The sequence below is a fragment of the Halichoerus grypus genome, chromosome X (genome assembly GCF_964656455.1).
Source record: "Halichoerus grypus chromosome X, mHalGry1.hap1.1, whole genome shotgun sequence".
NCBI lineage: Eukaryota > Metazoa > Chordata > Mammalia > Carnivora > Phocidae > Halichoerus > Halichoerus grypus.
In genome coordinates, this window is record NC_135727.1 from 21,219,298 (window position 1) to 21,247,216 (window position 27,919).

At 47.8% G+C, this 27,919-nt stretch overlaps 2 protein-coding genes across 3 annotated transcripts in view; one reads left to right on the plus strand and one right to left on the minus strand.

The window, feature by feature from the left end:
* Nucleotides 1-7,911: 7,911 nt before the first annotated feature.
* UTP14A (UTP14A small subunit processome component) lies at nt 7,912-27,638 on the minus strand. Of its 2 annotated transcripts, XM_078064377.1 has the most exons (15): nt 27,531-27,638; nt 26,463-26,538; nt 25,189-25,259; nt 23,946-24,010; nt 22,153-22,292; nt 21,700-21,855; nt 16,214-16,333; nt 16,021-16,115; nt 15,302-15,425; nt 15,140-15,217; nt 14,279-14,666; nt 11,951-12,357; nt 10,969-11,162; nt 10,740-10,839; nt 7,912-8,349 (listed from the first exon to the last, which is right to left on the minus strand). In XM_078064377.1, exons 1-15 carry the CDS (start codon nt 27,554-27,556, stop codon nt 8,077-8,079), a joined length of 2,313 nt encoding a protein of 770 aa, XP_077920503.1. In that variant the 5' UTR covers nt 27,557-27,638; the 3' UTR covers nt 7,912-8,076. The 2 variants fall into 2 exon arrangements, with proteins under 2 accessions (XP_077920503.1, XP_077920504.1); XM_078064378.1 differs by lacking the exons at nt 21,700-21,855; nt 22,153-22,292; nt 23,946-24,010; ... (1 more) ...; nt 26,463-26,538; nt 27,531-27,638 and adding an exon at nt 18,717-19,718.
* Nucleotides 27,575-27,919, plus strand: part of ZDHHC9 (zDHHC palmitoyltransferase 9) — a 77,766-nt gene continuing 77,421 nt past the window's right edge. The window contains exon 1 of the mRNA XM_078064379.1: nt 27,575-27,839. Coding sequence (XP_077920505.1) covers nt 27,577-27,839 — 263 coding nt within the window. The 5' untranslated portion in view covers nt 27,575-27,576. The remainder of the gene's footprint in view (nt 27,840-27,919) is intronic.

Sequence of the window (27,919 nt, forward strand, 5' to 3'; positions counted from 1 at the left end):
TGTCTTGTACTCTGTAAATCTGAAGCAGAGCAGGTGGCAGCCCGTTTGGCACCCTTTGAGGGAGGCTGCATGGCCCAGCGAGAATGGCACAGGACTTGGATTCAAATCCCAGCTCTGTCACTGCCCATCTGGGGGACCCTTCACCTCTCAGCCTCATTTCCTCATCTGTATGGTGGAGATCACAGTACCTACCCCATAAGGTTGTGCCAAGGGTGAAATGAGATAAACTGTAAAGCACCCGGCTCGTAAGAGGTACTTGAGCAGGGACAACTTTTTACAGGGGTTGCCCGCTCCCCCAGCCCATGTCATCCCCAGGAGCCTGCCCTGCGAGCCTGAATTCCCATTTCCCAACAAGTCCCAGCTCCTTTGTTGAAAGCACGGTTCAAGGCAGTGCTAGGCACGGTGGGTGTGGGAGGGGGCCACAAACATGAAGCAGAAACAAATGTGGCAAAATCTTGACGGTTGTGGAATCCAGGTGTGGGGTTCACTGCATGGTCCCTTTGTTTGTATAGCTTGGAAATCGAAACAAACTATAAAAGAAAGCAGAAGCACTTCTTGTCCGGCAGAAGGTTACATTTATCTCATAGGAGAGAAGCCAGCCAGCAACTAATTTTTATGTCTGGCAGAACATGCAAGGATGCCCTCGAAGAGGACTAGGAGGTGCAGTGCACCCCTGCTGGAGGGAAAGGTGACCTCACCTGCAGTGGGTGGGCCACTTCCTGGAGGCAGGGGCGCGGTTCAGCCCATCGTTTGAGAAAGAAAATTTGATTTGCAGAGAACGGGGTGGGGGGCTGCTGGTTATAGTGGTCCAGGCTCAGAGAACAAACAGGTGCCAGTCACACAGACTTTGGAACAGAACTGACTGGTGTGCTTTGAGAACTGCAGTCCAGTTGGGCGTGGCAGGAGGGAGAACACATTTTAACCCCTTAGCACTCAGTAAGCAGTGTGGAGAGGGCTTCATTGATCAAGTTAACATGCTCTTTGCTGGTTAAGTGCAGAGCCAGGAAGGGGCCTGTTTCAGGGCTCAGCTGGGAGATGTGGATGGTGGAGAAGCTCCTTAACCTCCTTGCCGGGGTGGGGGGGGCACTCCAGGTCCAGTACGGCCGAGGAGAGGGCCTGGTGGGGTCTGGGTAGTCTGCTCAGGGGCCTGAGTTCAAGGCAGAACATACAAGCAGGCAAAACAGAGCATGATGGACAATGAAGAGTGGAAGTTTTCTCCCGCCCAAGCCACCTCAGTCTGTGGAAGGCCCAGAAAGCGCCATGCTCTGTTTTCATTCTTTTCTAGGCACCTTGAGGATTTTTTTTTTCAAGTTAAAGAGGCCACTCTGCACTACAAGCCCCGGGGAGGAGGTGGTATGTTGAGCCACGGTGAACACTTTACCTGTGCAGAGAGGCTTATCTACACTAGGACTTACCGGTCTTCCAGGTGAAGAGCAAGACTCTCCGAACTGGAAGGGATGAGGGCAGAGCAGAGAGTCAGTGAAGGAGAACAGGGCTGGCAAGTGAAGAGGGAGACTCCATCTGGCTGAGGACCGACCTTCTTGGCAGGTGACAGGGAAGGCAGTGAGCTTCAAAAGGAGAGGGTGGGGCAAGGAAGCAAAGACCAACCACTCTGTCCAGGTCACAGTTACCTCTCTTGGGGGTCCCGTGTACCCCTCTCTGCCCTCCTTCCTCCTCACCCTGGCCCCTCTCAATACTGTGATTCCCACCTGTCTCTACACACAACAGGAAAGAAGCAGTCAAGAACGGTCCAGAATATTCTTTACAGGACAGGTCTGGCAGGCTGGGGAAGGATGCCCAGGATGCTGCTGGGCTGCTCTTCACCTGCAAGGACCAGCTTAACCCAAGCTTCTTAGGTAGGTGTCAGGAGAGAAGGCCCCGGAATGCAGCAACCCTGGCACAGGACAGTGATCCTTAAGGGCTGGTTAAAGGGATGGCCCTAAGAAGTTGGAATCAACCAACCAAAAGCATCCCTTTGCCAGTTGTGTTTGGGAGGATGTGGGGACACCAGGGGTCCCATTAGGGGTCCACGTTCACCTTTAATGGCTCATATCTAGCAATCATAAGTCATTTCTTTTTCATCTTTATTGCTGACTTTTTTTTTTTTAAGATTTTATTTATTTATTTGACAGATTAGAGACACAGTGAGAGAGGGAACACAAGCAGGGGGAGTGGGAGAGGGAGAAATAGGCCTCCTGCCGAGCAGGGAGCCTGATGCGGGGCTCGATTCCAGGACCCCGGGATCATGACCTGAGCCGAAGGCAGACGCTTAACGACTGAGCCACCCAGGCGCCCCATTGCTGACGTTTTTTGAATGTCTCCCATTTCCTAGGTACTTTACTGTTACCCATGACAGCTAACAGACCTTGAACACTTGCGAGGCGGCCGGCTCAGCAGCCAGAACCTGGAGCATCTCAGTTCATCCCCACAGCAGCCCTGCAGTGTAGGTGCTGCTAGTGTCCCCACTGGACAGAACAAGAAGCAGAAGGCCGCACAGCTAACAACTGGTAGAGGCAGGATTCAAACTCAGGACTTATTGGCTCCCAAGCCCACATACTGGGCGTTGCAGCTGCGTACTCCCCAGTCTCCAGCATGCTTTGCAGCCTTGCTCCTCACTAGCTCACAATTAGTAGATTAGTCATGTGTTGACACTTCTAGTCTCAGTCTAATGGCTTGTTTATTTAACTGATGGATGCTGCTCCCCATTTGAGGCCATTAGCATTTAAACAAAACAAAACAAAACAAAACAAAACTGTTGAGCGACACTGTGTTTACTGTTTTTCTCCCAGTGTTAATTGTGAGCATTTTCCAAATATGTATTTTGATGGGCTAACGGTCCCTAAAGAGAACCACCCAGATTTTAGTAATCTTCTCAGGCAGCTCTAGTCCCACTCCCCTTAATCTCCTTGGTGAGGGGGACAAATGGCCCAGGGAGCCAGCCTTGGCTAGGATGAGGAAGAGGAATGGTGACAGTCCTATTTTGAATAATGAGGCAGAGAGGCTGGGCTGGGCCAGCAACTCTGTTCTTGGGGGCTAAGCCCTGGAGCACCCCCCCGCTTCCACGCTTGGGGAGGGAATTTCCTATTTCTTTCCAGGACAATAAGAACATCTGTGCCAAGGCAGAGGAGGAGGCCGGGCGCTCCGAGGCATCTCTGCCCGAGTCTCTTGACACTGTCCAATTGTTACTGTTTCAGTTTCTGCTTGGATCACTGACCATGTCCGCTTAGAGCAGGCTGGCTTGGGTGAAGGCAGTGTAGGGCTGAGTAAAGACAGAGAGGACCTGTCTACCTGGGGGACAGGCTGTGAGGTGGGCAGGAAGCTGGAATGACTCTCAAAGTGACCAGGTTACAAATGAGCCGCTGCAAAGTACAGGGTGAATCTTGCATCCATAAGTGGGAGGAAGGGGCACTTCCCACTGTCCCTCCTCCCCTGGAGTTAACTGCTGTTGACGGTGGGTGTCCAGTTCTTTGCAGCCTCCTGCCTCTGACAGATTGGGGTTTAGCTTGGCCTTGGGGGACATGGATGAGAGAACTACAGGTTTGATCCTTATATGGGACAGTCTGCTTCACACAGAAAAAACCGGCTACTTCCTTCCTCCCCGATCCAGTTGCAAACTGATGGGAGTGAAAGTGGAGAGTTTATGGCTCCCTGCAAACCCATTCCCAGTACTAGAAAGTCACATCACACCGTGGGTTCTGATAGTGAGTGCGACAGGGATCTGGCCCCAGCAACCCAGTCTCGGATTGGGAGTGAGCTCAGGCAGCTCCCTTAGTTTCCTCCTCACTCAGGACAACCAGCTCTGGAACTGGGAGTTCTGGGGACCAGGAGAAGGTAAGCATCTGCCTCCTCCATAATTAGCTCCATCAGTCAAAAAACATTCATGGCCCATCTCTTTGGGCATCATGCTGTGCCTGGCACGAGCTAATAATCTCTACCCGGTCCTGGCCCTCCCAAGTTTACAACCTTAAGGCACACAATAATGACACAGATCCCAAAGGCCTGCGGTTAACAAACACACACACTTGTCCGCCAGTCACAAGGGATCCATTGATTGAACCACAGCGACTAACAGGGCCCCCTTCAAAGAGCTTCCAGTCTGGTGGGTAAATACATAAGACTAAGTGAGGGCCCAGAAGAGGTTCAGCAGAGGAAACATGGTCAACTTGAGCATCAACGAACAGACATTAAAGTGCCTATTGGCACATGGCTGGGTTTTCTGTCCACCTGAGCGGCGTCCCCAACCCCGGATTGAAGGTTTATGCTGGTCCTCCACGCGGGTCAGTACAAAGGGCCAGAGGCAACATCGCTCTGTGCGGAGTGGTGGGGAGACCCGGGCCAGGTGGCGAGGGCCCGGGCGCTCGGAGTGGTCTCGCCTTTTCTGCCTGGGTGGCCGGGCGTGTCACCGGCCCTCGCCCCGCCGGGCCTCACGGTCCGCAGCTGAGGTCCCTTGCGGAATTTTCGGGACAGCCCTCCCCCCAACCCCGTCCCTCCAGCCTCGCGTCCCAGGTACGCGCGGTGCGCCTAGGTGACACAGGTTTGGGGAGGGAGCCGGGAGGAGGTTCGTGTAAAACCATCTCGGGCGGTCCGGTCGCGGCGTCGCCACGGGCGTTCCAGCCAGGCCTGGGCTGCGGGAGGCGCCGCGGCCGCCCGGTCGCCCAAACACTTCCGACGGGCGCCTGCGTTCCGGGCGGCTTCCGCGGGCCGGGCTGGGCTGGGCAGGGGCGACCCGGCCCGGGTTCGCGCTCCCGGGTCGTGCACCCGCGCGTGAGGTGCCCGTGGCCCCGGGGCGCCGAGGCTCCCCCGAGGGCGGGCTGCGTGCAGCTCCGGGCCGGGCCGCCGCAGGGCCTGGGCGAGCGAGCAAGCGAGCGAGCGAGGCGGGGCGGAGGGAGCGCGTGTGCGGGGGGAACGCGCGGGAGCGCGAGCCGCTGGCCCGGGAAGGGTGGGTCGGGGAGCGGCGGCGGCGGCGGCGGCGGCGGCGGGAGGAGCGAGCCGGGAACCCGGGAGGTCGGCCGGCCTGGCGGGCCGGAGCCGCGGGGGGGAGGGCGGAGCGCGGAGGGCGGAGATGGGGCCGCGGGAGGGAGGGGGCCGGCGGGGCGCGGCCAGGGGGCGGGGCGCTGGGACCTGGGGAAGATAAGAGCGTGCTCGCGGGGAGCGAGGGCGGGAGTGAGGGAGGGGCGGGGGACTTAGAGACCAAAGAGGAGACAAAAGGACGGGGTGGGTGGGAGGGGCATAGACAAGCGGGGATAGGGGAGGGGCGCCGGGGGACGCCTCGGAGGGAGGGGTATGAGTGTAGGGGGGAGCATGGTGTGGGAGGGACTTAGAGAGGGACGTGAAGGGACAACATAAGAAGGGAGTGCGGGGGTACGGAGAAAGGGGGGTGGGTGGGCCGGGAGTGCTCCACCACGCTGGCCACGAAGGGGAGGGAAGGCCACGAAGGGGAGGCCGTTGGGAGGAACGGCCACACGCAGGGAGGGGGATCCTGGGGATGGACAGTCCTCGAGGAAGGGGGGCCGGGGCTTCGGCAGGCTCGGGAGGGGAAGGGTGAGCAGACACGGGGAAAGGGAGTGCTGCGAGAACCCGAGGGTGGAGGCGGATGGGCGTGCGTGGAGCGCCGAGGGCAGTGATTTAACACTGCTGGTCGGGATGACCAAAAGACCACCGTGGGGACCCGCACAGACGGGACGGGGCTCCCATGGCAGGACGAAAACTGCCCAGGGGAAAGTGGGACCTACGAGGGCTGGAGAAGGGTGGCGGGGGCGGCCTCGGGCTCGGCAGGAAGGCGCCACCACCGCCCTCTGCCCGTCCCCAGCGTGCCCCGCCCCGTCCGGGGGCCCTAAGGGCAGTGGCCTGGGCCGTGGGGGAGCCGAGCCAGGGCGGTACCATTCGGAACAGAGAGGGGGGCTTGGGGGGGGGAAGGGAGGAGCCAGGGGTCAGAACCCTGTTGGGGGCGGGGGGGCGCCACACCCTGGGAAAAAGGCTTGGGCACATCCAGAATGGACCAATCAGCGAGCAAGGCCAGGGTGGCGTCAAGGGGCAGCTTTGGCCAATGGGAAGGGAGAACACTTCGGAGGTTCGGAGGAAGAAAAGAAAAAAAAAAAAGCTCCACGAAACAACAATCGAATCCGTTTGGGGGCTTGAAAGCCTGGGAGTGGGCGTCGTTTATAGCACGTTCCAGCGCCTGCCCTCGCCTTTGAAGGATGGGGTCGCTTGCATCACTCCTGTGCCGCGGGGAGCACCCGGAGCTGAGGAGGGTCCCGGGAAAGTAGATGAGGATTGGCCGTTTACTGGGGGCACTTGATTGGGCACTTCAATTTGGGGGGTGGGTGGGACAGAGGTGGCAGCTTTGTGCGCAAAAGAGAGAAGATAAGGTTATGGTCTCTCAAACAGAGGCAGGAGTGGGCACAGGTCCCCCATCCCCCCACTGGCTACTTAAGTGTCAACCAGCAAGTAGATCGAGGATAATCTCAAACCAATGGAAAACTTAAAAATACAACCTGGGCTCTAAACACGATCAACATACTCATTTCCCTTCCCAGCCCCGGGCTGGCTCTTGAGAGGATAAGCAATGATATTAAGGGCTCGCAGCTACCATCGGGAGTTTCATAGAAATTTATGGGGTGGCTTTTGGCTTTAGAGTTAGTCTCGGTTCCTAGTGCCTACTCAGTCATTAATGTGTAACACTGGATATATCACTCTACTTTGCATTCTTTCACCTATAAAATAAAGGTATCGGGACTAGTTACCTTTGAGGTCTAAACATTTTGGAACGGATCTGGAGAGTGGTGTGCTTGAAAACCGGGGCCATATCGATTTGGGGGAGGATTGCAAAAGAAAACTCCGTGGAGTTTGCAGAGCTTTTGGCTCAGAAATTCCAAATGTCTGTAAAGTTCCTCAAACTGTATGTAAAATAGTGTACATGTTTGTACATTTTTCTGGGGAGGGTTCATAACTCCCACCAAATTCTCAGAGGGCTCTGTATACACACAAAAATGAACCCACATCTTGGACTAAAAGGGCCAGGGAGTGGAGCACAGTAGTGGTTATGTCCTTTTGGAATCTTAAGAAGTTTCTCCAATTCCTTGTTAGAAATCTCAGGTGTAGGGGCTCTTTCCATATTGTATATATAATATAGTCAACCAAAGACAGGCAGGTTCTCCAGAGCTGAGAAGCCCCGGTGAACTGCCATATAGCAGTTGGAGTGAGAGGCTGGTCCTGAGTTAGGAAGGAAAGGGAACAGAGCTTTACTTTTGGAAGCTCATCTACCTCATCTGTAAGGTAAAGGTAAAAATTGTCTTAAGAATGAGAAAAGAAGGGGCATCTGGGTGGCTCAGTCGTTAAGCGTCTGCCTTCGGCTCAGGTCATGATCCCAGGGTCCTGGGATCGAGCCCCACATCGGGCTCCCTGCTGGGCAGGGGGCCTGCTTCTCCCTCTCCCTCTGCCACTCCCACTGCTTGTGCTCTCCTGCTCTCTGTCAAATAAATAAATAAAATCTAAAAAAAAAAAAAAAAGCGAGAAAAGAAGTGCCAACTACTCCAGGCAGCAAGCCCTGCGAGCTCGGCGGCTCACAGGCGAGAACAACAGTAGCGGCTGGACTAAAGCTACGGCCAGCTTCAGCACCGCCCCAAAACCAGCCGAGGGCACGAGTGCATGGTTCGTGCATGCTGTTTTTAGGTTCAGAGGTTAAGAGTATACGGTATTTAGTCATTATCCCTGACTCTTCGAGTGTGTTCTAGGGGATCATGTCTGATATGTATTTAAGATCATAGGCTCTGGTAATTTCTACTTTAATTTAGGACTAACTACATAATCCTTGGCGAGAAAGTGAGGTTTCTCTGACAAATGTGACTAGAGAAATGCCATGGGGAGCACCCAAAGGTGTCCTTACTTGTGACAACATAAAATACATTCCAGTTAAATAGATAAAAATGCATTTATTTCTAAAATGTGGCTTAACTACACTCACAGTGTGCTAAGCCAGTCTGGGAATGGATCCTGCAGCTCAGAGTCAAACCCGGCCAATGGAGGAGCAGTTGGGGCTCCTAGTTCTGGGCACCAAGATGTCAATCCTGCAGCAACTCAATCTACAGAGTTTTTCTTCAGGTGTTTTTTGTGACGTATGGAGAGTTGTTTTGGATTCCTCTGTACGACAGAGAGGTCCGACCTGGAGGAAGACCGGTAGCCCACATCCTCTGCTTTTATAGGCTTAATGATGTGACCTGGCTTGGTGACAACCTTCGGCATAGTCAGCTTTTGGAACGCCCTCTGCGTGTTCCACGTAGATCCTATAGGGGTCTGGATGGTCCTTTCAAATTGCCGATGGTGCGTGAATGGATATGGAAGCACCCGCACCTGGAAAGGAAAGTAAGAGTGACTTGTCACGAGCCGGCCTGGGGTATAGTTGGTAAACTCGCATGGCAACTGGTCGGTAGTTTAGTGCCAGGCCACAGTTCTATGTGGCTGCAGTGAGTGAAGCTACTGAGACATCAAGGCATCCCAAATGCCCCTGTCTAACCTTAAAAGTTCCAATCTGCTTGAGGACATCTGGGAGTGGAGGGGACTAATTGGGATTAGACACCCTGCTGGCTTACCCAACAATCGGAATTGAAATATACGATACTGTGACCACAAGACACGTCTGGGCATTTGTGGGTCCCTGTGAATGCTGTGACCCTCCTACCCTCTTCGAGCTCTTAATCCCTTGCTTTCTTCTCCTTGAGACACAGGATTGACGTTTTAAAGAACCCAGAGGTTGACCATGAATCCTGAACTACACCAGGCTGTGATGCTTAGTTAGCTTCATCCTTTTTGGCATCACAGAATGTCAGAGCTGGAAGGCCCTAGATAATGGCAAAGGTCATCTCCCTTGGCCTCAGAATCCGGCGTAGAGAGGGGAAAGGATTTACCCAAGTAAATTATGAGCAGTGAGGGAGAACGGAACCTAGGGTTCCTTTCCTTGTCTAAGGTACTCTTCTCCACTCCAAACAGCGCTACCTTCAGACATTTAAATAACAATCTTTAAACACTTCCCCTGAAGGCCAAAGAAGAAGGGGGGGAAATGTAAGCAGAAAAATCAGGAAGTTATAATCAGTAGTCTTTGGAGATGTTCAGTGGAACACTTGAGAAGCTGATACTGCTGGGTGGTCCTGGTGGTAGTAAAGGACACAGATTTTCTTTAGGTTAAGGGAATGTGTTGTCTTAGTGGGGTTGCTGCCTAGATCTGTGCATGTCACATAAAGAGAAAAAAAACACCTGGGCAAAATATTCAGCCTTGGGAGGCTTTTCTTTTTTCCTTCAGCTTGAAGCACACTTTATTCTACTGCATGCTGGGACCTGCAGTCTATAGCTTATTAAAAAGATGAGGAAAATCAGGGAGATTCTTGGAAAACTGTCAGTTTACTGTGACTATTTTTTTTTAAGACTTTTTATTTATTTATTTGACAGAGAGAGACAGCGAGAGAGGGAACACAAGCAGGGGGAGTGGGAGAGGGAGAAGCAGGTCTCCCGCCGAGCGGGGAGCCCGATGCGGGGCTCAATCCCAGGACCCCGGGATCATGACCTGAGCCGAAGGCAGACACTTAACGACTGAGCCACCCAGGCGCCCCTGTATTTTTTTTTTTTTTAAAGGCAAGACTCCTGATTTTACTGAGGTCCACACTGCTCTTCCTGTCCTGGTGAAGCACCCTTTTAACCCTTTTTTCTCTCTCTTTTATCCTATAACTGCCTGATCATTGCCTCTTTCATGGTTATAGATCTGCAACTGGGATTACAATTCAATTTCCGCAGGGATTGGTTCACAAAATAAGAGCAGTAGAGTATTACTGAAATGATCATTTCTTACTTCTCTTTTGTACCTATTAAATAGTTCCCCCTCTTTTTCAGAAGAAAAACTACAACTCATTTCAATATTATACTGGCTGGGGACAGGTCTCAGGGTCACAGACTTTCAGAATTGAAGGGAACATAAAAGTCATCGAGTCCAGTCTCATTCCTGAGTCCCCTCTACACACACTCATATCCCCAGGGCAACCCATTCTCCCTGTGGAGCAGGGGAAAGTTTTTCTTTCTTCCTTTTTTTTTTAAAGTGGGCTCCATGCCCAATGTGGGGCTTGAACTCATGACCCTGAGATCAAGAGCCGCCTGCTCTATCGACTGAGCCAGCCCCAGAGTTTCTCCTCTAACTGAACTCCCTCCCTGCTTTTCCCTTAACTGCTACTTTATGTGACTGCACTCCACATGACAACCTTCAATATACTTGAAGACCATGACCATGCTCCAGTTTGCTTCTCTCTTGGGTAAATATCCCTGGCTTGTCATTGGACACAATTTTAATTCCACTGGCTGTCCTGAACGAGTACCGGTTTGTCTTCATTTTTCTTAAGATGCAGCTCAAACCTATGGCCTCTCAACATTACCTTGACTACAAATACAAGCCTGAGGAACGGTAATTCTTAGCTTGGTGAGACCTGTCTGCATTGGAATTATCTGGGGTGCTAGCTGAAAACGCAAATTCGGGGGCTTCACCATTGTTGCCAAGATTTTCCTTTAAGCCTCAACCTCTTCCTAGTCAGAAATTAAAACACCAGAATTGATCTGGAATTATTCATCTCAGAGCCAGTCAGTGATAAAGAGAACAGCTTTGATTCTGTGGTCAAGATCACACATCCCTCTTGACCACAGAGCACTAGAATATTCCTTTCAAGCAAGAGAGCTAGGCAGCAAAGGGTTTCTCTCTTCCTCACCTGATGAGCTGCTGCATGGACATTTCGCTTCTCGTTGATAATCACATTTGGCAAATTCTTGTCTTTTCTTGGAAGACCCTCAGGGGTTTTAATGAGAAACCTGGAAAGCAGAACGGCAGGACGCCTGACTAAGAGCATTAAGGACTCAGTCAAAAGGGCAGGGAGGAGGCATGAGGGTGAAGTGGGAGAACCTGGTGCACTTCTGACAGGCTTTCTTCCCTGTTCTTACCGGCGTCTCTTCTTGGCACTGGGCTTTAGGCCCATACCACCCCACTCGCCCCAGCCAGGCAGAGTCAGGTCCACGTCCTTTGGCTTACTCGCCTCCACAGCTTCCCTCTTCTCTTTCAAGAAGTCTCTGATGACATCATCCCCGGCAAAAGCTTCCTTTATCATCCGCTTTTGATCTCTCTCCTCTTCATCTTCCTGGGAAGAAACAAGAGTGAGAGCTACAGCTTGCCTTAAGAGCCGTGAGAGCCGTGGTGGGAGGTGGGAGAGCCGTGGTGGTTCGGGGCAAGAACGCTTGAATTTTGGCTTGTGACATTTTAGCGCCCCCTAGGGGGAAAGCGCTGAACAATGATGGTCTTGCAATCTTAAGGGATCGGTAGGCAATCCTGCTCTAATTTTCTTCTCTCTAGGTTAAATATCCCTAACTCCTTATCATATGACACAACTTTAAACTTTCAGTAAGGAAGCTGCAGCATGGAGAAAGGAATGGCCTGTGTTAGGAGGAGGAGCTCCAAGCGGCCTGGCCAGAGCATGCGTGTCCTCCGGCTTACATCCCTGAAAAGACAGGCCCTATAGGGCTCCTCACTCGAGCAGTTTCAATTACTTAGGCAGTCTCGGACCATTTCAGATCCCAGTGAATAGAGTCCAACCTTGGCAATAGCTCAATGACTCACCTTTGAGTTGTCCTGCCTGGGATCTGGTCAGAGCTTTGAATGCCTCCTTTCCTCTGAGGGCAGTTTTAGAATCGCCCCAGGGAAGGTTTGGTGGCTCAGGATTTAAGATGTGGGAGTCTGGGCAGCACTCACATAGTGGTGTCTACTGAACGGTCACCGGGACCAGCGTGGCCCCTTACCGTTCTGGGCCTTTCAACTACTGATATGTGCCCCCAGCACAACAAAACTTCCCTGATTCTACTCTCCGTGCAAGGACACTTTCTGCACCAGCTCGGATCCCCCACAATGGCCCACGCCCCTGGCTCTGCTCACCAACTCCTCTACTGTCATGGGAACTGCCAAAGACTTCACAGAAGGAGATTTTGTGGTCAGGAGGTTCTGTAGATCAATCATTTGCTCCTTCCTTTTCTTTTCCTTGGGAGCACCAGGCTGATTATCTGGGTTCCTCTCCGACTGCTGCCCTTCCCCCACAGGCCTGGGGACCTCTTTATTTTGAAAACATCCTTCTTTGCCCAGCTCTTCTAGCTCCTCCATGGTGTGTGCTCTCTCTGGCCTCTGCAACAACAGGGGCTCCTCTTCTGCCTCGGTAGGTTCCTCTCTCTGGACTGCCAGAACTGTCCTCATGGAACTCACGTTCTGCTTTCCAGACTGCTGGCTTTCCTTGTTGAGTTTCTGAGACAGTGCCCTCAGTTCAGACAGCACCTCCTGGCTGCTAGAATCTGGGGAAAGAAAGGAAAGCGGTCAGAAAAGGAGGCTGGAAGTTGCCTTGCCAAGGAGCATTTACTGAGCACACTCGACAACGAGCATTTAGGTGCTCCCATTCATGGGGCTCGGCACCACAGGGAAGAGAGGATTCCCTTCGCTAGATCTCTTGGAGAGTTCACTATCATTGCCTATCAAGTAGCATGCAATAGAGTTTAGTAGTTAAAAGCAGCATGTTGGGAAGCAGATGTCCTGGGTCCTAGTCCCAGTTATGTCAGTGACTCACTGCCTAACTGGAACTGTGGCTTAATTTCCCCCTGCAGTAAACCCCGCTTGGAGAGATGGCCCCAAGTCCCAAATTAAAAAAAAAAAAAAAGCCATTTTAACAGGTAGCCTCTGAATGCAACGTCACTGTAATTTATTATTTGTAATTTATAAAAATGTGATTTACCATTTGTAATTTACGCTGTCATTTCCTCTTTGTCCCAACCAAATCCAGCACTGTTTTATCTGAAAGCAGCATTTCATAATCTGCTGTGGCCAAGTCAGGTTGCTTGGCATTTTCCAGTCACCGGCAACATCTGAGCAAATACCACTAGGCTCTGAGAGCCCTGAGGGAAATATGGCAGGGACATACGTCTAAACTCTTCTTTGTTTGACTCGAGTTGCCTCCATTCCCAAGTTTATCCATCCTATTCCCTAGCTTTGGCCTGAAGCCTCTGAGAAGCTACTTAAATCTGCCCTTTGGACACATGTATATTTTTTCCATAAGGATCAAGGTCCTTGGCTCATTTTATTTGGGGTCCACAACTTCCCACTATTTTAGGACGCTATTTGCCTGAAGACTTGGGAACATTCTATTAATTTTTCATCCAAGGAAATCCAAATCCACCTTTCATACCACACAACCAACTGCTCTATACTTTTAGCAAGAGGATCAGCTTTTGAGGAAGCTCAGGACCATACGGCTGGTGTCCTGGGGTCGTATAAAGACTGCCCCCATGGTCTTGGCCTGCGGTGGTGCTTTCCAAAGGCCTCTTGGAAGTGACTGCTTGTAACTATTAATCCCAGAACTCTCCAGCTGAGAACCCTAAGTAAAGGTCCTATGATACATTCTAAACGACAGCTCTTTCAAAATATTGTTTTTCATGGAAAAACAGATTCTTGCCATCATCTGAATGCATTATTTTTATAGGAAATAAAATCAGACCCAAGAATCTGCCCAGATAGCCAAGTGATTTCTAAATGTAGTTTCCTGAGTAGACTTTCTCCCCAGAATGGGAGCTTTCTGATCTGTCTCAAGGGTGCTAAGGTTGTTAATATGAAATCTCTTGAAAATAACAGAAAATATAATAGACGAATCGAGTGTGAGCATGGGGTGACAATTCTAATTTGCCACGTAGCCTGTGGAGTCCTTCATTCCTGTCAAGAAAGTCTTATCCCACATTCGCACATATCAGCCGACATCGTGAAGTGCTAAAAATGCCACTCCTACTTTACAAACAAAACCGGAAACTGCAACAGTAATTCGAAATTTCATAATGCCTCAAAATCCGCCTGTGTCTGTGGGTACGAACGGCCTTTCGGACTTGCCGTGCTACCACATGCAGTTGGGTCTGGTTTGTGGGCACCAGTCATGTTAGCTCCTGCCCTTACTTCAAGGATGGAGAGGTTCTGTCTCTGATGACCATAGGCCCTCAAGAGCAGAAAACATATCCGAATACACCTTGTACAGCCATGCAGATGACTGTGTATTAAATGCCTTTGAAGAAAAACAGTTATTATGAATCTGTCTTCTCTTCAGGGACCCACGGCATTCTCTGGAAAGTCCCTAGAGCCGAATCACTCAGAAGCCGTTTGCGTGGACAGTTTGCCTCTCTCGGTCCGTCCACAGCACTAGCACTGGGCAGTTCTTCAGTCCAGTCCACCACAACTTACCTTTTGGCTCTTGTCTGCTCACCAGCTCGGCGTCCTGGTTGAGCCCAGACTTTTTCCGAAGTGATCGCCTTTCCTCAAATTCATTCAACAAAATTTCTTCCTCTGCCCCTGGTCTTTCTTCTTCCTCATTCTCAGAAGCCTCGTGGGCCACAGGCTCCGGAAGTTGCTCAGGGTCCTGGACTTTGATCTCTTTTGTGCCTCTGGAGTGATTCCTGAGCATCCACGGGTTCGGTCCATTGGCATCCATCTGGATCTCATTCACTGCATCAGGGACAAGTTCACCCTCTTCCTCCACACCTTCCTCCTCTTCCTCACTGTCGGAGGCCGCCTGGAGCTTCTGCGTCAGTTCTTTGTTCCTGGCCAATTGTTCCTGCATAGCCTGGCGAGCCTGGAGGAAGGAGTCACAGCACGAGCGCCTTGTCATTGGTGACTGCAACGACACCTTGCCTGGTTCATTTCGTAAAGCTGCCTCCTCTCAATTTGACTTAAGTATTTCTTACCAGTGCCTACTGTTTAAACTGCACATATACCACTGTGTTAACGGCTATGGAATAATATGGGAGACAAATTCTTTGTCCTCAAGGAAATCAACACGTGAAACAAGGTAAAAAAAAAAAAAGCTCCTCTCCCCTTTAACTGGACTTGCCTTCAATGCTGTTTCCCTTTCATCTCTCCTTTTCCACCTTGTTCCTGGTTCTTTTCCTCTCTGCCTTAGAGATTTTCTGATGCCTTTTTAGAATCCTGGTTTTCCATTCTTCCTCAGGGCTCTTCCCCAACTCTGCTTCTGCTAGCATCCTTATGGACTGATTTTCCTTTCTGTCCTCCAATTCCATCTCTTCTCTCACCCCGATGATCTCTTACCTCCAGGTCATATTTGGCCATAATTGCCTTTGACTTGGCCCATTTCCCACTGTTCTGGTGCTTAAGGCTCATTCGCTCCTGGAAAGAAAGGGCAGAGTGAGATTCTTACCACTTTCTGGGGGAAAGCCGGTTCAAGGGGTGGGGGGCAAGAGGCAGCCTCACCATCATTCTGGCCTTTTCAATTTTTTCCAGTTCTTCCAATGCTGCGGTAGGATTGACCTTCCGCAGCTTCTCAAACTCTTTGAGGGCTTTCCTGGCCTTTCCCTTCTTCAGAACCTTGTGATACCTGTAGAGTGAGAGGGCAGAGATTTAGCTGAAACACTGATGCCACACACAAAAGTGTCCCCGCTCCCCAAGGGGTTTCCCTATGCAGGGGCTAGAAAGGACATCACAGAGCTGGCTGACTACAGGGAACCAGTTTGGGACCTGAGAGGTCTGGCAAGCCTCTCCGTCCCTGCAGCCCCCAGGGGCACACCTCTGCAGGGCAAAGAGTCCCCTCTGCTTCTAGAGCGCAAGGCAAGAGTAGAAGTTCCAAAGAGGCAAAAAGGCAGGAAGGAAGCCCTACTGGCCTCAACAGCTGTAGAATTCAGAGCTCATTCTGCAGAACCACTCCGTGATGTCCTGGAAGGGAGAGAAAGTAATTGAACAGTCCTCTTTTTAGCAAAACCAAGATTGAAAGCCAAAGCCAGAGGAGAGGGCACTACCGAAGCAGGCAAAACTATGAGATTGGACTGAGAAAAAAAAATGCTAGTCACTCCTATTTGGGACCTCTTCCACATGACCCCAGTTGCTACGTCAAAGGCTCTTTCCTTTGGACTCATGATTAGCCATATCACTTTCTTCCAGGGCACCCGTGGCCACTTCAATAGGGGCCTCCTTACTTTTTGCTCTTGATTTTCTTTTCTCTTCGAGCCCTGGCCTCATAGTAGGACTGCAGGGCCCGGGCCCTCTGAAGCTCTGCTCGGCGCATCTTAGCCTACAATGAATGACATTCACAGTGACTCCTGGGCTTGAGGGCAAATACTGGGAGGAACAGAACACGTCTGGATGTATCAAAGGGCCTGTTACACTTACGTCTTCCAGGCTCATTGCTTTGAGAGAGGCCTTTTCCACTGGAGTCAGTAAAGGGTCCGTCACTGGCTGCTTGTTCTTATGGAGGAGGTTAAAAACTTCCTGCTCCAGGGGAGTTCTTGCCTTAAGGAGGGAAGAGAACATTCTAAGTCTTAAGCCATGCTCCTGGCGTCCCTGTTTATAATCCTATGACCATCTACTTTATAATACTATAATGGGAATCACAAACTGGAAAGGATTGGCTGTTACAGTAAGAGAAAGGGTTCCAGTCTCGCTGTTCAGTGGTGTAGATAAAACCTCATTTTCTTCCGATTTAAGACAACTTCAGCAAGGGGATTCTAAAGCTACTCTCTAATATTACTGAGGGGATCACTCTGTTCAGATTACCAAAATATGTAAAACAGAATACCATTCTCTTAAATATCAAAGCAGGATGCCCTTAAGGTAAATGCTGGCAGGACGGAGGGACAGCAGTACCAAACTGTCAGTTCTGATAGTGGCAAAACAAAATGGTCCCTGTATTACATATATTTGAAGTACGTATGTATATTACTGTTAAGTTAGGAATTGAAGACTCGGGGGCGCCTGGCTGGCTCAGTAGGTTAAGCTTCTGCCTTCGGCTCAGGTCATGATCTCAGGGTTCTGGGATGGAGCCCCACATCAGGCTCCCTGCTCTGCGGGGAGTCTGCTTCTCCCTCTGCCCTAACCCTGCTCATGCTCACTCTCGCTATCTCTCGCTCTCAAATAAATATTTTTTAAAAAAAGGAATTTAAGACTCTTACAAGCCTTTTTTTTTTTTTAAAGATTTTATTTATTTATTCATGAGAGACAGAGAGAGAGAGAGAGAGAGAGAGAAGCAGAGGGAGAAGCAGGCTCCCAAGGAGCAGGGAGCTCGATGCGGGACTCGATCCCAGGACCCTGGGATCATGACCTGAGCCGAAGGCAGACGCTTAACCATCTGAGCCACCCAGGTGCCCTCTTATAAGCTTCCTTTAAAGAATATTTCTAGAAGAAAGGGGGAGGTCTTAGCTTCCTGACAGTTCAAATTTAACTCTAGTCATTTTTTTAAAGGTATTTTCTCAATCCTTTTTTTTAAAGATTTATTTTATTTTATTTATCTGTCAGAGAGAGAGTGAGAGAGCGCAAGCAGAGGGAGCGGCAGGCAGAGGGAAAAGCAGGCTCCCTGCTGAATAAGGAGCCCGATGTGGGACTTGATCCCAGGACCCTGGGATTGTGACCTGAGCTGAAGGCAGATGCTTAACGACTGAGCCACCCAGGCATCCCAACTCTAGTCATTTTCTAATTTTGGTTCCTATCCCTTAGTTTCCATTTAACTTTGCATGCTACGTAGTCTATATATATGAAATGAATGGACTGAACCAGTTAACTTCACATGTCAACAAAAGATGCTATTTACTCCTTGACTGATACTGTGTAGATGGTTAAAATAATCAGGCTGATCATGCCATGGTCCACTTTGGCAAGGCACAAAGATAGCCCTAGGCAACAGAGCCAGTTTCAAACCTCACACATGTATTATATGAGGTTTTCTTCAACAGCCATATACATCATGGTGGGTATTAACAAATATCTGGACAAATGCATAAACACAGATCACCACAAGTTACACGGCGCTATTGATTTAACCATAAACCTATTCTACTGAATGGTAAAGGTGCATGTTTTTCCATTTTTAGTATTTGCAGTAGTGATCAATCACAGGCTACAAAATGATTTATATTACAATGTTGTAATCTACCTCCAATTCAATTTACAAACATTTATTGATTGCAGCTACATTCCAGGCACTTGTGCAGGGTGCTAGGAATACACAATTGATTAAGATTGTTCCTGTCCTCATAGAGCTCAGAGCCTTTCAGAGGGAAGAGACACAGGTACCACTGGCAACATAATGGGTCACATATTAGTCCATCGGAGCAATCACAAAGGAAGGGAACAATAATTTTGATTAGGAGGTGGGTTACGCTTGGGCAAGGACTTTTTGAATTAGGCTTTGAGGCATTAAGTACAATTCTGTAAGGGCGGGGGGGATGGAGATGAGTGTAAATAAAAACACATATATGGAGAGATATGTAAGGGAAAATGTTTTGTCCAGTGTAGCTAAAACACGAGGCACTTCTGTCTTGTTCTATAAGTAAAGGCACTTCTGTCTTGTTCTATAAGTAAGCCTTTTGAAGGATTTTAAGCAGGAGACACTCAGTTTTGTGTTTTGGAAAGAAAATCCTGGCGCTCATGTAAGGGTTTATATGTAAAGTGCCAAATGACAGGTGAAAATGAGAAGAGGAACCAGGAATCTGAGAGCTATTACGGAGAAAATTTACAGGAGTAGCCCACCATGTGGGCTGGGGAGGGGTAGCAGTTAAGGGGGGAGGAGCGGGAAAAGGGGGAAGAAGAATCAGATGGCTGAGGTTTCCAACCTAAGGGACCAGGGTAGGGAGTTACGCTGTTGACTCAGTTACAGAATGAAGGAAAATGCCAAGCTTACTTTGTTGTGTGTGAAGTTTAAGTTGCATATGGGAGATCCAGGCGAGGCCTGCTGGTCATATGGACTATGGGACTGGAGCTCAGAAGAAGGCATCTAGAGTGATCTGTAGTATATACGGGTGATAGCCAAAAGCCATGGAATTTACAGAGCAATAATAAAAAGAACTAAGGAAAAGTCAGATAGATTAAAAAAAAAAAATCAGACTATGTCATCACAGAAGCCAAGGGAGGAGAGTTGTTTTTTTTTTTTTTTTTTTTTTTTTTTTTTTTTTACCAATGTGATGTGTCAGTAGCGTCCAATAGGCTGAAGCCTCAGAGGGCCTGGGATTTGGCGATTCAGAGGCCTCTCACTAATACCCTCTGAGAGAAGATTCAGTAGGGTAGTAGGGAAAGAAGGTAAGAGTACAGAGGCAGCAGTGGAGACAGCTCTTCCCAAAGCAAATTCCTCATCAACTAACAACATTTACTTTATTTTTTTTAAGGTTTAAAATTAAATTTATTTGCTTTTCGTTTGTACACTCTGGGTTAGAGTAAGTCAAAGAGGTTTCTTTACTGTCTTCTCATAGCCTTTTAAATGCTAGTGTATATTATGAACTGCCAATTTCCAGCAGGGGCATGCAACATTTTCTAGCAACGGAACCCCACCTTTTTGAGGGCGTATTGAGAAACTAGGGTTTTGAGGAGAACACTTTGGGTAACGCTAGTGTAGGCTGCTAGGGGCTGGGAAGGTACCTTACATCATTTCTAGCACTTTGCAGTTTACAAATGCTTTCTCATGCATTATCCCATTTAAATCTTCTTGGAGTGAAATGGAATTTTCGGAAGCTGGGCCAAAACTATAGTGCAGACTTTTTGGATTCTTAATCTCTGGAGTCCTTGGTACTTTGCATTCTAGGTTATAAGAAGAGAACTCAGTTGCTAACCAGAAAGCACGCCCTGACCTAAGCATTTCCTTACGGCTCTGTGCCATACTGGCCTAATTTCTCAAAAATGGATCTTAGAGGGCGCCTGGGTAGCCCAGCTGGTTAAGCGTCCCAGGGTCCTGGGATCGAGTCCCACATCGGGCTCCCTGCTCAGTGGGGAGTCTGCTTCTCCCTCTGCCCATACCCCTGCCCATACCCCTGCTCATGTGCATGCACACGTGCTCTCTCACTCCCTCTCTCTCGCAAAAATAAATAAATGAAATCTTTAAAAAAATGAATCTTAGAATAAATGGTAGATTCATGTATAGCATTTGGTGGTGGGGGGGGCTCCACTCTGTCTTGCACAGTGGTTCTGGAGAGCAAAGGTTGTACCATTCTTAATGTAACCTACTCCTCCACCATCTCATGTTTAATAACCAACTAGGCATTTTCCAGCTATCTCCAAGATGACACTGTCATTTGGAAAAAGCAAGGTGCAGAAGAATGTGTAGTAGCGTGCTACTACTCTTTTGATTAAAAAAACGAGGTAAACACAAATATAGCAATGAAACTCTTAGGTTAACAACAACAAAAAAACTTACAAAAGTGGTTATTTCCGAGTGAGTATGGGGGTAAAAATGAGCAGATGGGGGACAGAGGTGGGGTCAGACTTTTCACAATATATCTTCTATACTTTTTATTTTTGAATCCTACAAATTGTATTACCTCTTAATTTTTTTTCCTAAAGTCTCCCTTCCATCCTGCAGCCACACTTTAAACCTGATCTCTTTTTCTTGTGGAAAAGGAAGCATCCTAGAAAGAGAATGGTAGTGACTTCAACAACAATATCTGAAACAGAGCTTATCCCCGTAATAAGCAATGGCTTGCTCAGTGTCTAGCTACGGCAGCAAGCCATGTTTACTTTGATTAGCATTAATTAGCTCAACTTCCTGACAAATAGAACACTATTATTTCTGGATTCTTAGGAAGCAGAGAGGAGGGGCGCCTGGGTGGCTCAGTCGTTAAGCGTCTGCCTTCAGCTCAGGTCATGATCCCAAGGTCCTGGGATCGAGCCCCGCATCGGGCTCCCTGCTCGGCGGGAAGCCTGCTTCTCCCTCTCCCGCTACCCCTGCTTGTGTTCCCTCTCTAGCTGTGTCTTTCTCTATCAAATAAATAAATAAAACCTTTAAAAATAAAAAAATAAAAAAAAATAAAAAAAAAGGAAGCAGAGAGGAAGCATAAAGAGGGCATCTATCCATAGTTTGGGCACTGCTGTTTTTCACCATTCCTACTTAAGACAGAATATCCCATTACAAACTCCATAAGCAATGGCGTATTGGAAAAGGAAGTCTAATTGTTCGGAAATTGTTCAGACTAAAAATTGAGACTTTGGGGACGAACACAGGATTACCAACAAGGGCATAACTACCACTCCACCCCCAGTCCCATCATTTCATAAAAGAAAAGCTATTTTAACGCTATTAAAATGGAAAGCATAGCCTCATAGTAAAGAAGAGCTGGTTAACTTTATATCCACCATACTCACAATTATCTTTTTTAGTTCAGATGAATACAAAATTTGCCAGGGATTAGTGTCTGGACAACCCAGCTCTAAGATAACTTATTTTCTGCAGCTCGGAGTCATAATGAGCTACTTGCTAAACTTCTAGTCATGACTCATGATACATTATTTGTTAATGTGGTAGTCCTTTAAAAGCAAACTGGTTCTACTGCTCAGATGTCATCCTACTACGGCTCAGTAATGCTGCTGAGTTCCTGATTTTCCCCAGATCAGAATGCAGCTTTAAAAACTGGGGTATGAAAAAGAAAACAGGACTCTGTTCCCTCTCTACTGGCAAAGATGCTTTCACACAAAAACATGGACATAACCATGTGCTGTGTGCTTACAATTGGGTGAAGGGTGACTACAGAGCAATTCTGGCTATTGCATGACTGACCATGAGTCTTACTGCCCCCTCTCCCTTCCCTGACTGCTAAAGACTGCAGCCGGGGTCTTGGCTTACCAGGTCCAATCCCATCAATCTCACCTGCCAATGTGCAGTTTCCTGGTGTGGCACTCACCTTCCAGCCACTGAGCACATGTTCGATGGGAGCAAAGACTGACTGCTCTTTCTTCAGGGGAAAAACCAGCTGCTCTGCTTGCCGGTTCTTCAGGACGATGGGATCCCATTTGGAGAGGGCTTGTGAGGTTTTATTGAATGCCACTTCTCTGTGAATCTGAAACAGGCAAAGTACACGAAAGGAAAGAGCCACAAAATTAAGCATTGAACTCAAAGGACCAGCAGGGAATCAGGGGCCAATGTTTCCCAGCCCAAGAGTCAGTATGCTAGAGAGTAGCTCTTGCTTACTTCTCAGGATGCAGTCCCTCTGAGGTGCGTTTTAATCTTTTCCATGGCAATCACAATTTCCCCCTCTCCCCATGTTCCAGGCTTCCCCCCACCTTCCCTTCTTACCCTATTTTTCCTTGTCAGTCCGCTTTCTTCCCCTTAATAGACCACTTTCTCTCCAACTCACCCGCTCAACCTCTTCTTTGTTAAGGGGTAACTCCACAGTCTTCTTTGATTTGACTCTATTCAGTTGCTTTTTCACAGCGGCCAATGATGAAGTTTTAACAGGCCCAAGTAGATCTGAAAGGACTAGCTTTTCTCCTGATCCTGCAGAAAGGCCAAACTTTCTGGTCAGACTGAGAAGTGAGGCAAAAATCTCAATATAACATATGGAGACACCTCAGTAGAAAATGCTGGTAGACAGGCCAATGTGTAGGGAGGAAGCAGGAATAATTCTCTTACTTTAACCTCCATAGTGACACCATCGCTTTCCTACATTCCCAAATGTGTTGAAGGGTGGAAGAGAGGAGAAAATTATTTATTTTAAAAAGTCATTTGCTTTTCTCTTGGTCTTTCTGCTTCTACTTTTGCCTCACTGCACTTCATTCTTCACACAGCAGCCAAAGTGGTATTTTGAAACTGTAAATCACAGCATGTCAGGATCCTGCTGAAAATCCCCCAGTGGCTCCCCTTTATACTTGGAATCACATCATTCTAAAGGACACAGCCCAGCCAAACTAAAGCAGCCACTCAGTCACTTTACTGCACCACCAGGTTTTAATCCTTATTATCTCCCCCCTTGATCTTCCCTTAGAATGTTAGACTCCATGAAGCGTTTCTCCCATCTTATTCTTCATTGTAGCCCCAGTATCTATTAAACTGTCCTGAAACTGATACATAGTAGAAATATAAGTATTTGTTGAATGAATAAGCTTGAAGAATACACTGTTATTTGTTCTGAGGAGTTACATTAGTGGTTACTAGAAGCCTGTAACTCATTGGAGCTGCCTAAATTGTGAATATGGTGAAAAAGATACGGCATCTAGACTTCGTATCAGGTTAAAATCCCAACTCTGCAATTTATTAGATCATGTATTCGCATTAGGGGCGATTATCACTCACCCACTCAAGGGACGAAAATTGGTTCTGGAGGTGGGGGAGTGGTGAAAAAAAAATCTTAAAAAAAAATTTTTTTTTTTAAAGATTTTTATTTATTTATTTGACAAAGAGAGACACAGTGAGAGAGGGAACACAAGCAGGGGGAGTGGGAGAGAGAGAAGCAGGCTCCCCGCAGAGCAGGGAGCCCGATGCAGAGCTTGATCCCAGGACCCTGGGATCGTGACCTGAGCCAAAGGCAGACGCTTAACGACTGAGCCACCCAGGCGCCCCGAAAAAAAAATCTTAAGATATTCCCAACTTCTGGTGTTCCTCCAAAGCTCAACTCTATCCAACAAAAATCTTATTCCTTGTTATCTGATTTCCTGGCTGTGGGGGTGGAAGTGGGGAGGGGGAGAGGCAATGAAAAAAAAAAAAAGTCTAAAAAGGCTTCTCAGGGAACAATACAGAAAAGAGGTTGAGAAACATTGTACTAGGCGAAGTCCCTTGAGTAAGTAACTTGACTTCTTGAGCTCCAGCAGATTATGTGCCTGTCCAAACTCAAAGCACTGTAAGAACTGAAATAAAAATAAAATCATGAATGTGATTAAGCTAGTGAGAGGTAGCTGCCTTCATTCATGTCCCTGTACCCTAGAAGTAGCTCATTGGTGGGAGACCTTGACTGTGGCCTTTAAGGCTTTCTTCTAGAAATGGAAGAAACTCAAGGGCATCTAACTGTCTTTCTTCACCCACTCACAGGTAAGTATTTATGGTATGATCCATTAACCATATCAAAAACAGTTCCAGGGGGGGTGGGGGTGAAGTGACCATTATGCTTTTAACTCCATAAGCTCCACGAACAGATTGCTTCCTTTGTTAACTTACCTTCAGAAGTGACATTGAACTCTGACACCTTCAGACTAGCTTCAGATCTTTCAGCCAATTTCCTCCTGAAATCAGGCAAAGCAGAATATAGTACATTTCCCCACGTTTTGCTGGGGAAAGCACTTCTCTTTTCAAACAAGGCTTTGGTTCAGGTATTTCTCTTCTAGAATCAGGTTTTGTCACAAAGAAACCAGGAAATCTGTTCCTAACCTGGACTTGGTTTTCTAACCATCTCTTAATGTAGACTCAGCCACTCAAAAACACAAGGCAATATGAGGTAGGCATAGCGGAAAAGGTACTGGACTTGGATTCAAACATACCTAGATCTGAATCCTGGATCTGCCACTTATGAGCAGAATGACTTTGGGGCAAGTCAATTAACTTTTCTAACGGGGATAAGTAGTTCCTAGTCAATGCTTCAAAAGACTATAATTATGGATTAAGAATTCAAATGCACAAAGGCCTAACACAATAACTGCTAAACAATTACATAATGCTTATTATATGCTGGGCATTGGTTTAAGATCTTTACGCTTATTAATTCATTTAAATGTCATGATGACCCTCTGAGGTAGGTAATGTTATTAATCTTATTTTCTAGTTGAAGAAATTTAGGTGCAGAGAGGATAAAAAAAATTTTTTTTAAAGATTTTATTTATTTATTTGAGAGAGAGAATGAGATAGAGAGAGAGCATGAGAGGGGGGAGGGTCAGAGGGAGAAGCAGACTCCCTGCTGAGCAGGGAGCCCGATGTGGGACTCGATCCCAGGACCCTGGGATCATGACCTGAGCTGAAGGCAGTCGCTTAACCAACTGAGCCACCCAGGTGCCCCGAGAGGATAAAAATTTGCCTACACAGTGTGTCTCTAAAGTATGTGCTCTTAATAATGATGCTGACACTTGTGTTTTCATTGTCTTAGGCACTCAATAAATGTTTTTTTTAAGACTTTATTTATTTATTTAAAGATTTTTATTTATTTATTTGAGAGAGAGAGAGAGCATGCGGCAGGAGCACAGCAAGCAGGGGAGGAGTAGAGGGAGAGGGACAAGCAGACTCTGCGCTGAGTGCAGAGCCCAACTCAGGCTTGATCCCAGGACCCTGAGATCATGACCTGAGCTGAAACTAGGAGTCAGATGCTCAAATGACTGAGCAAGCCAGGAGCCCCAGCACTCAATGTTAGTTGCAGATCTGTCTCATGGAATCAGCTATAATTATAACCTGTTCAAATGGACGGGAGTGTTACCTATTCTTTCCATCAAGGGAACTGATTGCTTCCAGAAGCTTTTGATGCTTTCTCTCTCCATCAATGTCCCCCTAGACACAGAAAAGGAAAAACCATCAGAATAAGGGAAAGGAAAAGACAGCATGGAAATCTCTTGTTCTTTTGGTCAGTGGAGGATTGGGGAATCAGATGAGGTCTAGTGTGCAGGCATTCAAGCTCAAACAAAGAACGGCTTCAAGAGCCAAACTTCCTCATAAAGACCATACTGCCTAGTGATCTGTAGCTAATGTCATGCCTCTCTCTTAATCAGTCTTGAGAAGAAAAGTGCTATGAGAATGTTTCTGTATAGAATATATAGCATGATCTGACACAGAAACATTCACATTAAAAAAACACAAACTTTCAGTAGTTTTGTCAAGAGAATAAAGAGTTGGAATTCCTATAGCATTTGTTGGTGCGCCAGCTTAATTACGTATATGTGTATTTCAGTCAGACACAGACAGTCCATTACTTATGATGGTTTGACTTACAATTTTTTGACTTTATGATGGTGAGAAAGTGACAGGTGTTTAGTAGAAACTGTATTTCAAATGTGAATTTTGATCTTTTCCCAGGCTAGCAACATGGGATATGATTCTTGTGATGCTGGACAGTGGCAGTGAGCTGCAGCTCCTGTCAACCACACAATCATCAGGGTAAATAACTGATACACTTAGAACCATTCTACACCCACACAACCATTCTGGTTTTTATTTTCAGTACAGTAGTCGATATATTACATGAGATATTCACCACTTTATTCTAAAATAGACATTGTGTTAGATGATTTTGCCCAACTGCAGGCTAATGTAAGTGTTCAGAGCAAGTTTAAGGTGGGCTAGGCTAAGTTATGATGTTCAGTAGTTAGGGGCATTAAATGCATTTTCAATTTACAATATTTTCAATTTATGATGGTTTATCAGATGTAATGCCATCTTAAATTGAGGAAGATTTGTAATTAAATACCTCTACAAAAATCCAAACTTGGGTAATAGGGAAATCATATAATGAAGATCATGTGTTTTGGTCTTATATACTCAACTATACTTAGGCAACTTGAAAACAGTGTATCTTATACAGTCTTCAAATTCCCATAGCACTAAATACAATATCTTATACATGAAACACTAAATGACTACTTGTAATTTATTTGCAAGACCTGAAAAAAATATAAACAATGTTGCCACCATTTTTCTGTCGAGTAACTGTAAGGCAGAAGGGGAACCAGAGAAGGCAGTTTAGCAGCTGTCACCCACCTCATCTTCACTGGGGCTCAAGGGGTCGTCTTTGGACAAATCCTCTAGTTCTTCCTGTTGGCTTAAAGCCAGAAGGCTGTTAAAGGAGATAAAAGAGAAATATTATCAATTGAAATAACTTCTATTACAACAATCTCTAAAACATAACTTCGGTATTTAAGCACAGAATGGTCCTATCCCCTGGAAGAGGTACAAACCAAGCAATGTGGACACTTAAGAGATTTGTCAAGACATTAAATTTAGAATGAAGTCAGGCATCATCCCCATGGGGTGAGCAGTGGGTGGTAACACCCCTACAGAATTGCATGGAATGAAAAAGAGCTAACCCTCTTCAGTTATTGGTACTGAATTTTCCACTGACCTCCGGGAGGCTGTAAAAATGTTAAGACTCTAGGTAAGGTGACAGAAGGCACTGTTGCTGGCCCTTGAGGCAAGGCAGTTTCACCATTAATATTTCTAAGCATCCTCCAAATGGAAGACACCTTTATAGGTGCAGCTTACTCAAAAGTGACATGTCGATCACTTGTTCCCAGGAATGGGGAAAGGGGGCATTGGACGAAAGCAGCTGAGTTAACAGTTTTTCCTGGGGCCTTCTCGGCAAAGTAGGTACTTAACTAAGGAGACTGGTACCCTGAACCAAGTTATAGATTCTATTACCTAACAGTATGTACCAATCTTTACAAGGCAACCATTACAACGATTACATTTACAAGGCATCCAAGATAAGGGGAATTTATAACGCAGGAACTCCCGACACCGAGAGTCGGAACGCGCCTCGGCAGCAGCAAAGGGAGTCACGTGATGAGGAAAGTGCAACAAATTAGCTAGAGAGGGAGAGGCCGCATCAGGACCAACAGGGATGAGGCTAAAAAGCTGGGGAGCGGAGGGAGTGAATTAAATTAAATCAGAAGGACTTTTCAAGGATGTTATCGCGGAAATTGTAATGAATGGTGAGGTCTTGGAAGAGGAACAACTGTCGTCTGTTAAAAGGCGGCTTCCATTCCTCAAAAGCCGGGGGACCCGGCCCCAACGACACCCAGACCCCCCGCTCCGATCTTTATCCCTCACCTTTCCGCAGCCCGGACCACGTTCATCTCGGCAGCCTGTCTCTCACATGGGCCACAAGCGGAAGCCGAAAGGAAATGAATTTCCGTGCCGGCCGCAAAGCAATTTCTGCTTCCGCCAATCACGCGCTGCGTGTCGCGTCACTTCCGCCCCGCCCCAAGGCTTGCAAGAAACCGGAGACGCTTCGGGAGGGGCCTGCAGGAGTCCCGGACACTGGAGTTTAAAGCCTGTCAGCGGGCGGAGCTTTGCTCCCCCAACCTCCCCGTCATCTCTGGTTCGCGCTCCCGGCTCGTGGTTTCCTCGTGGCCCAAGGTGGGTGAGCTTAGGGCGAGGGCGCTGCGCTGTCGGGGACCGGCCGAGCCTTGGTTGTCGCTGCCTGATCTGAAAGTAAA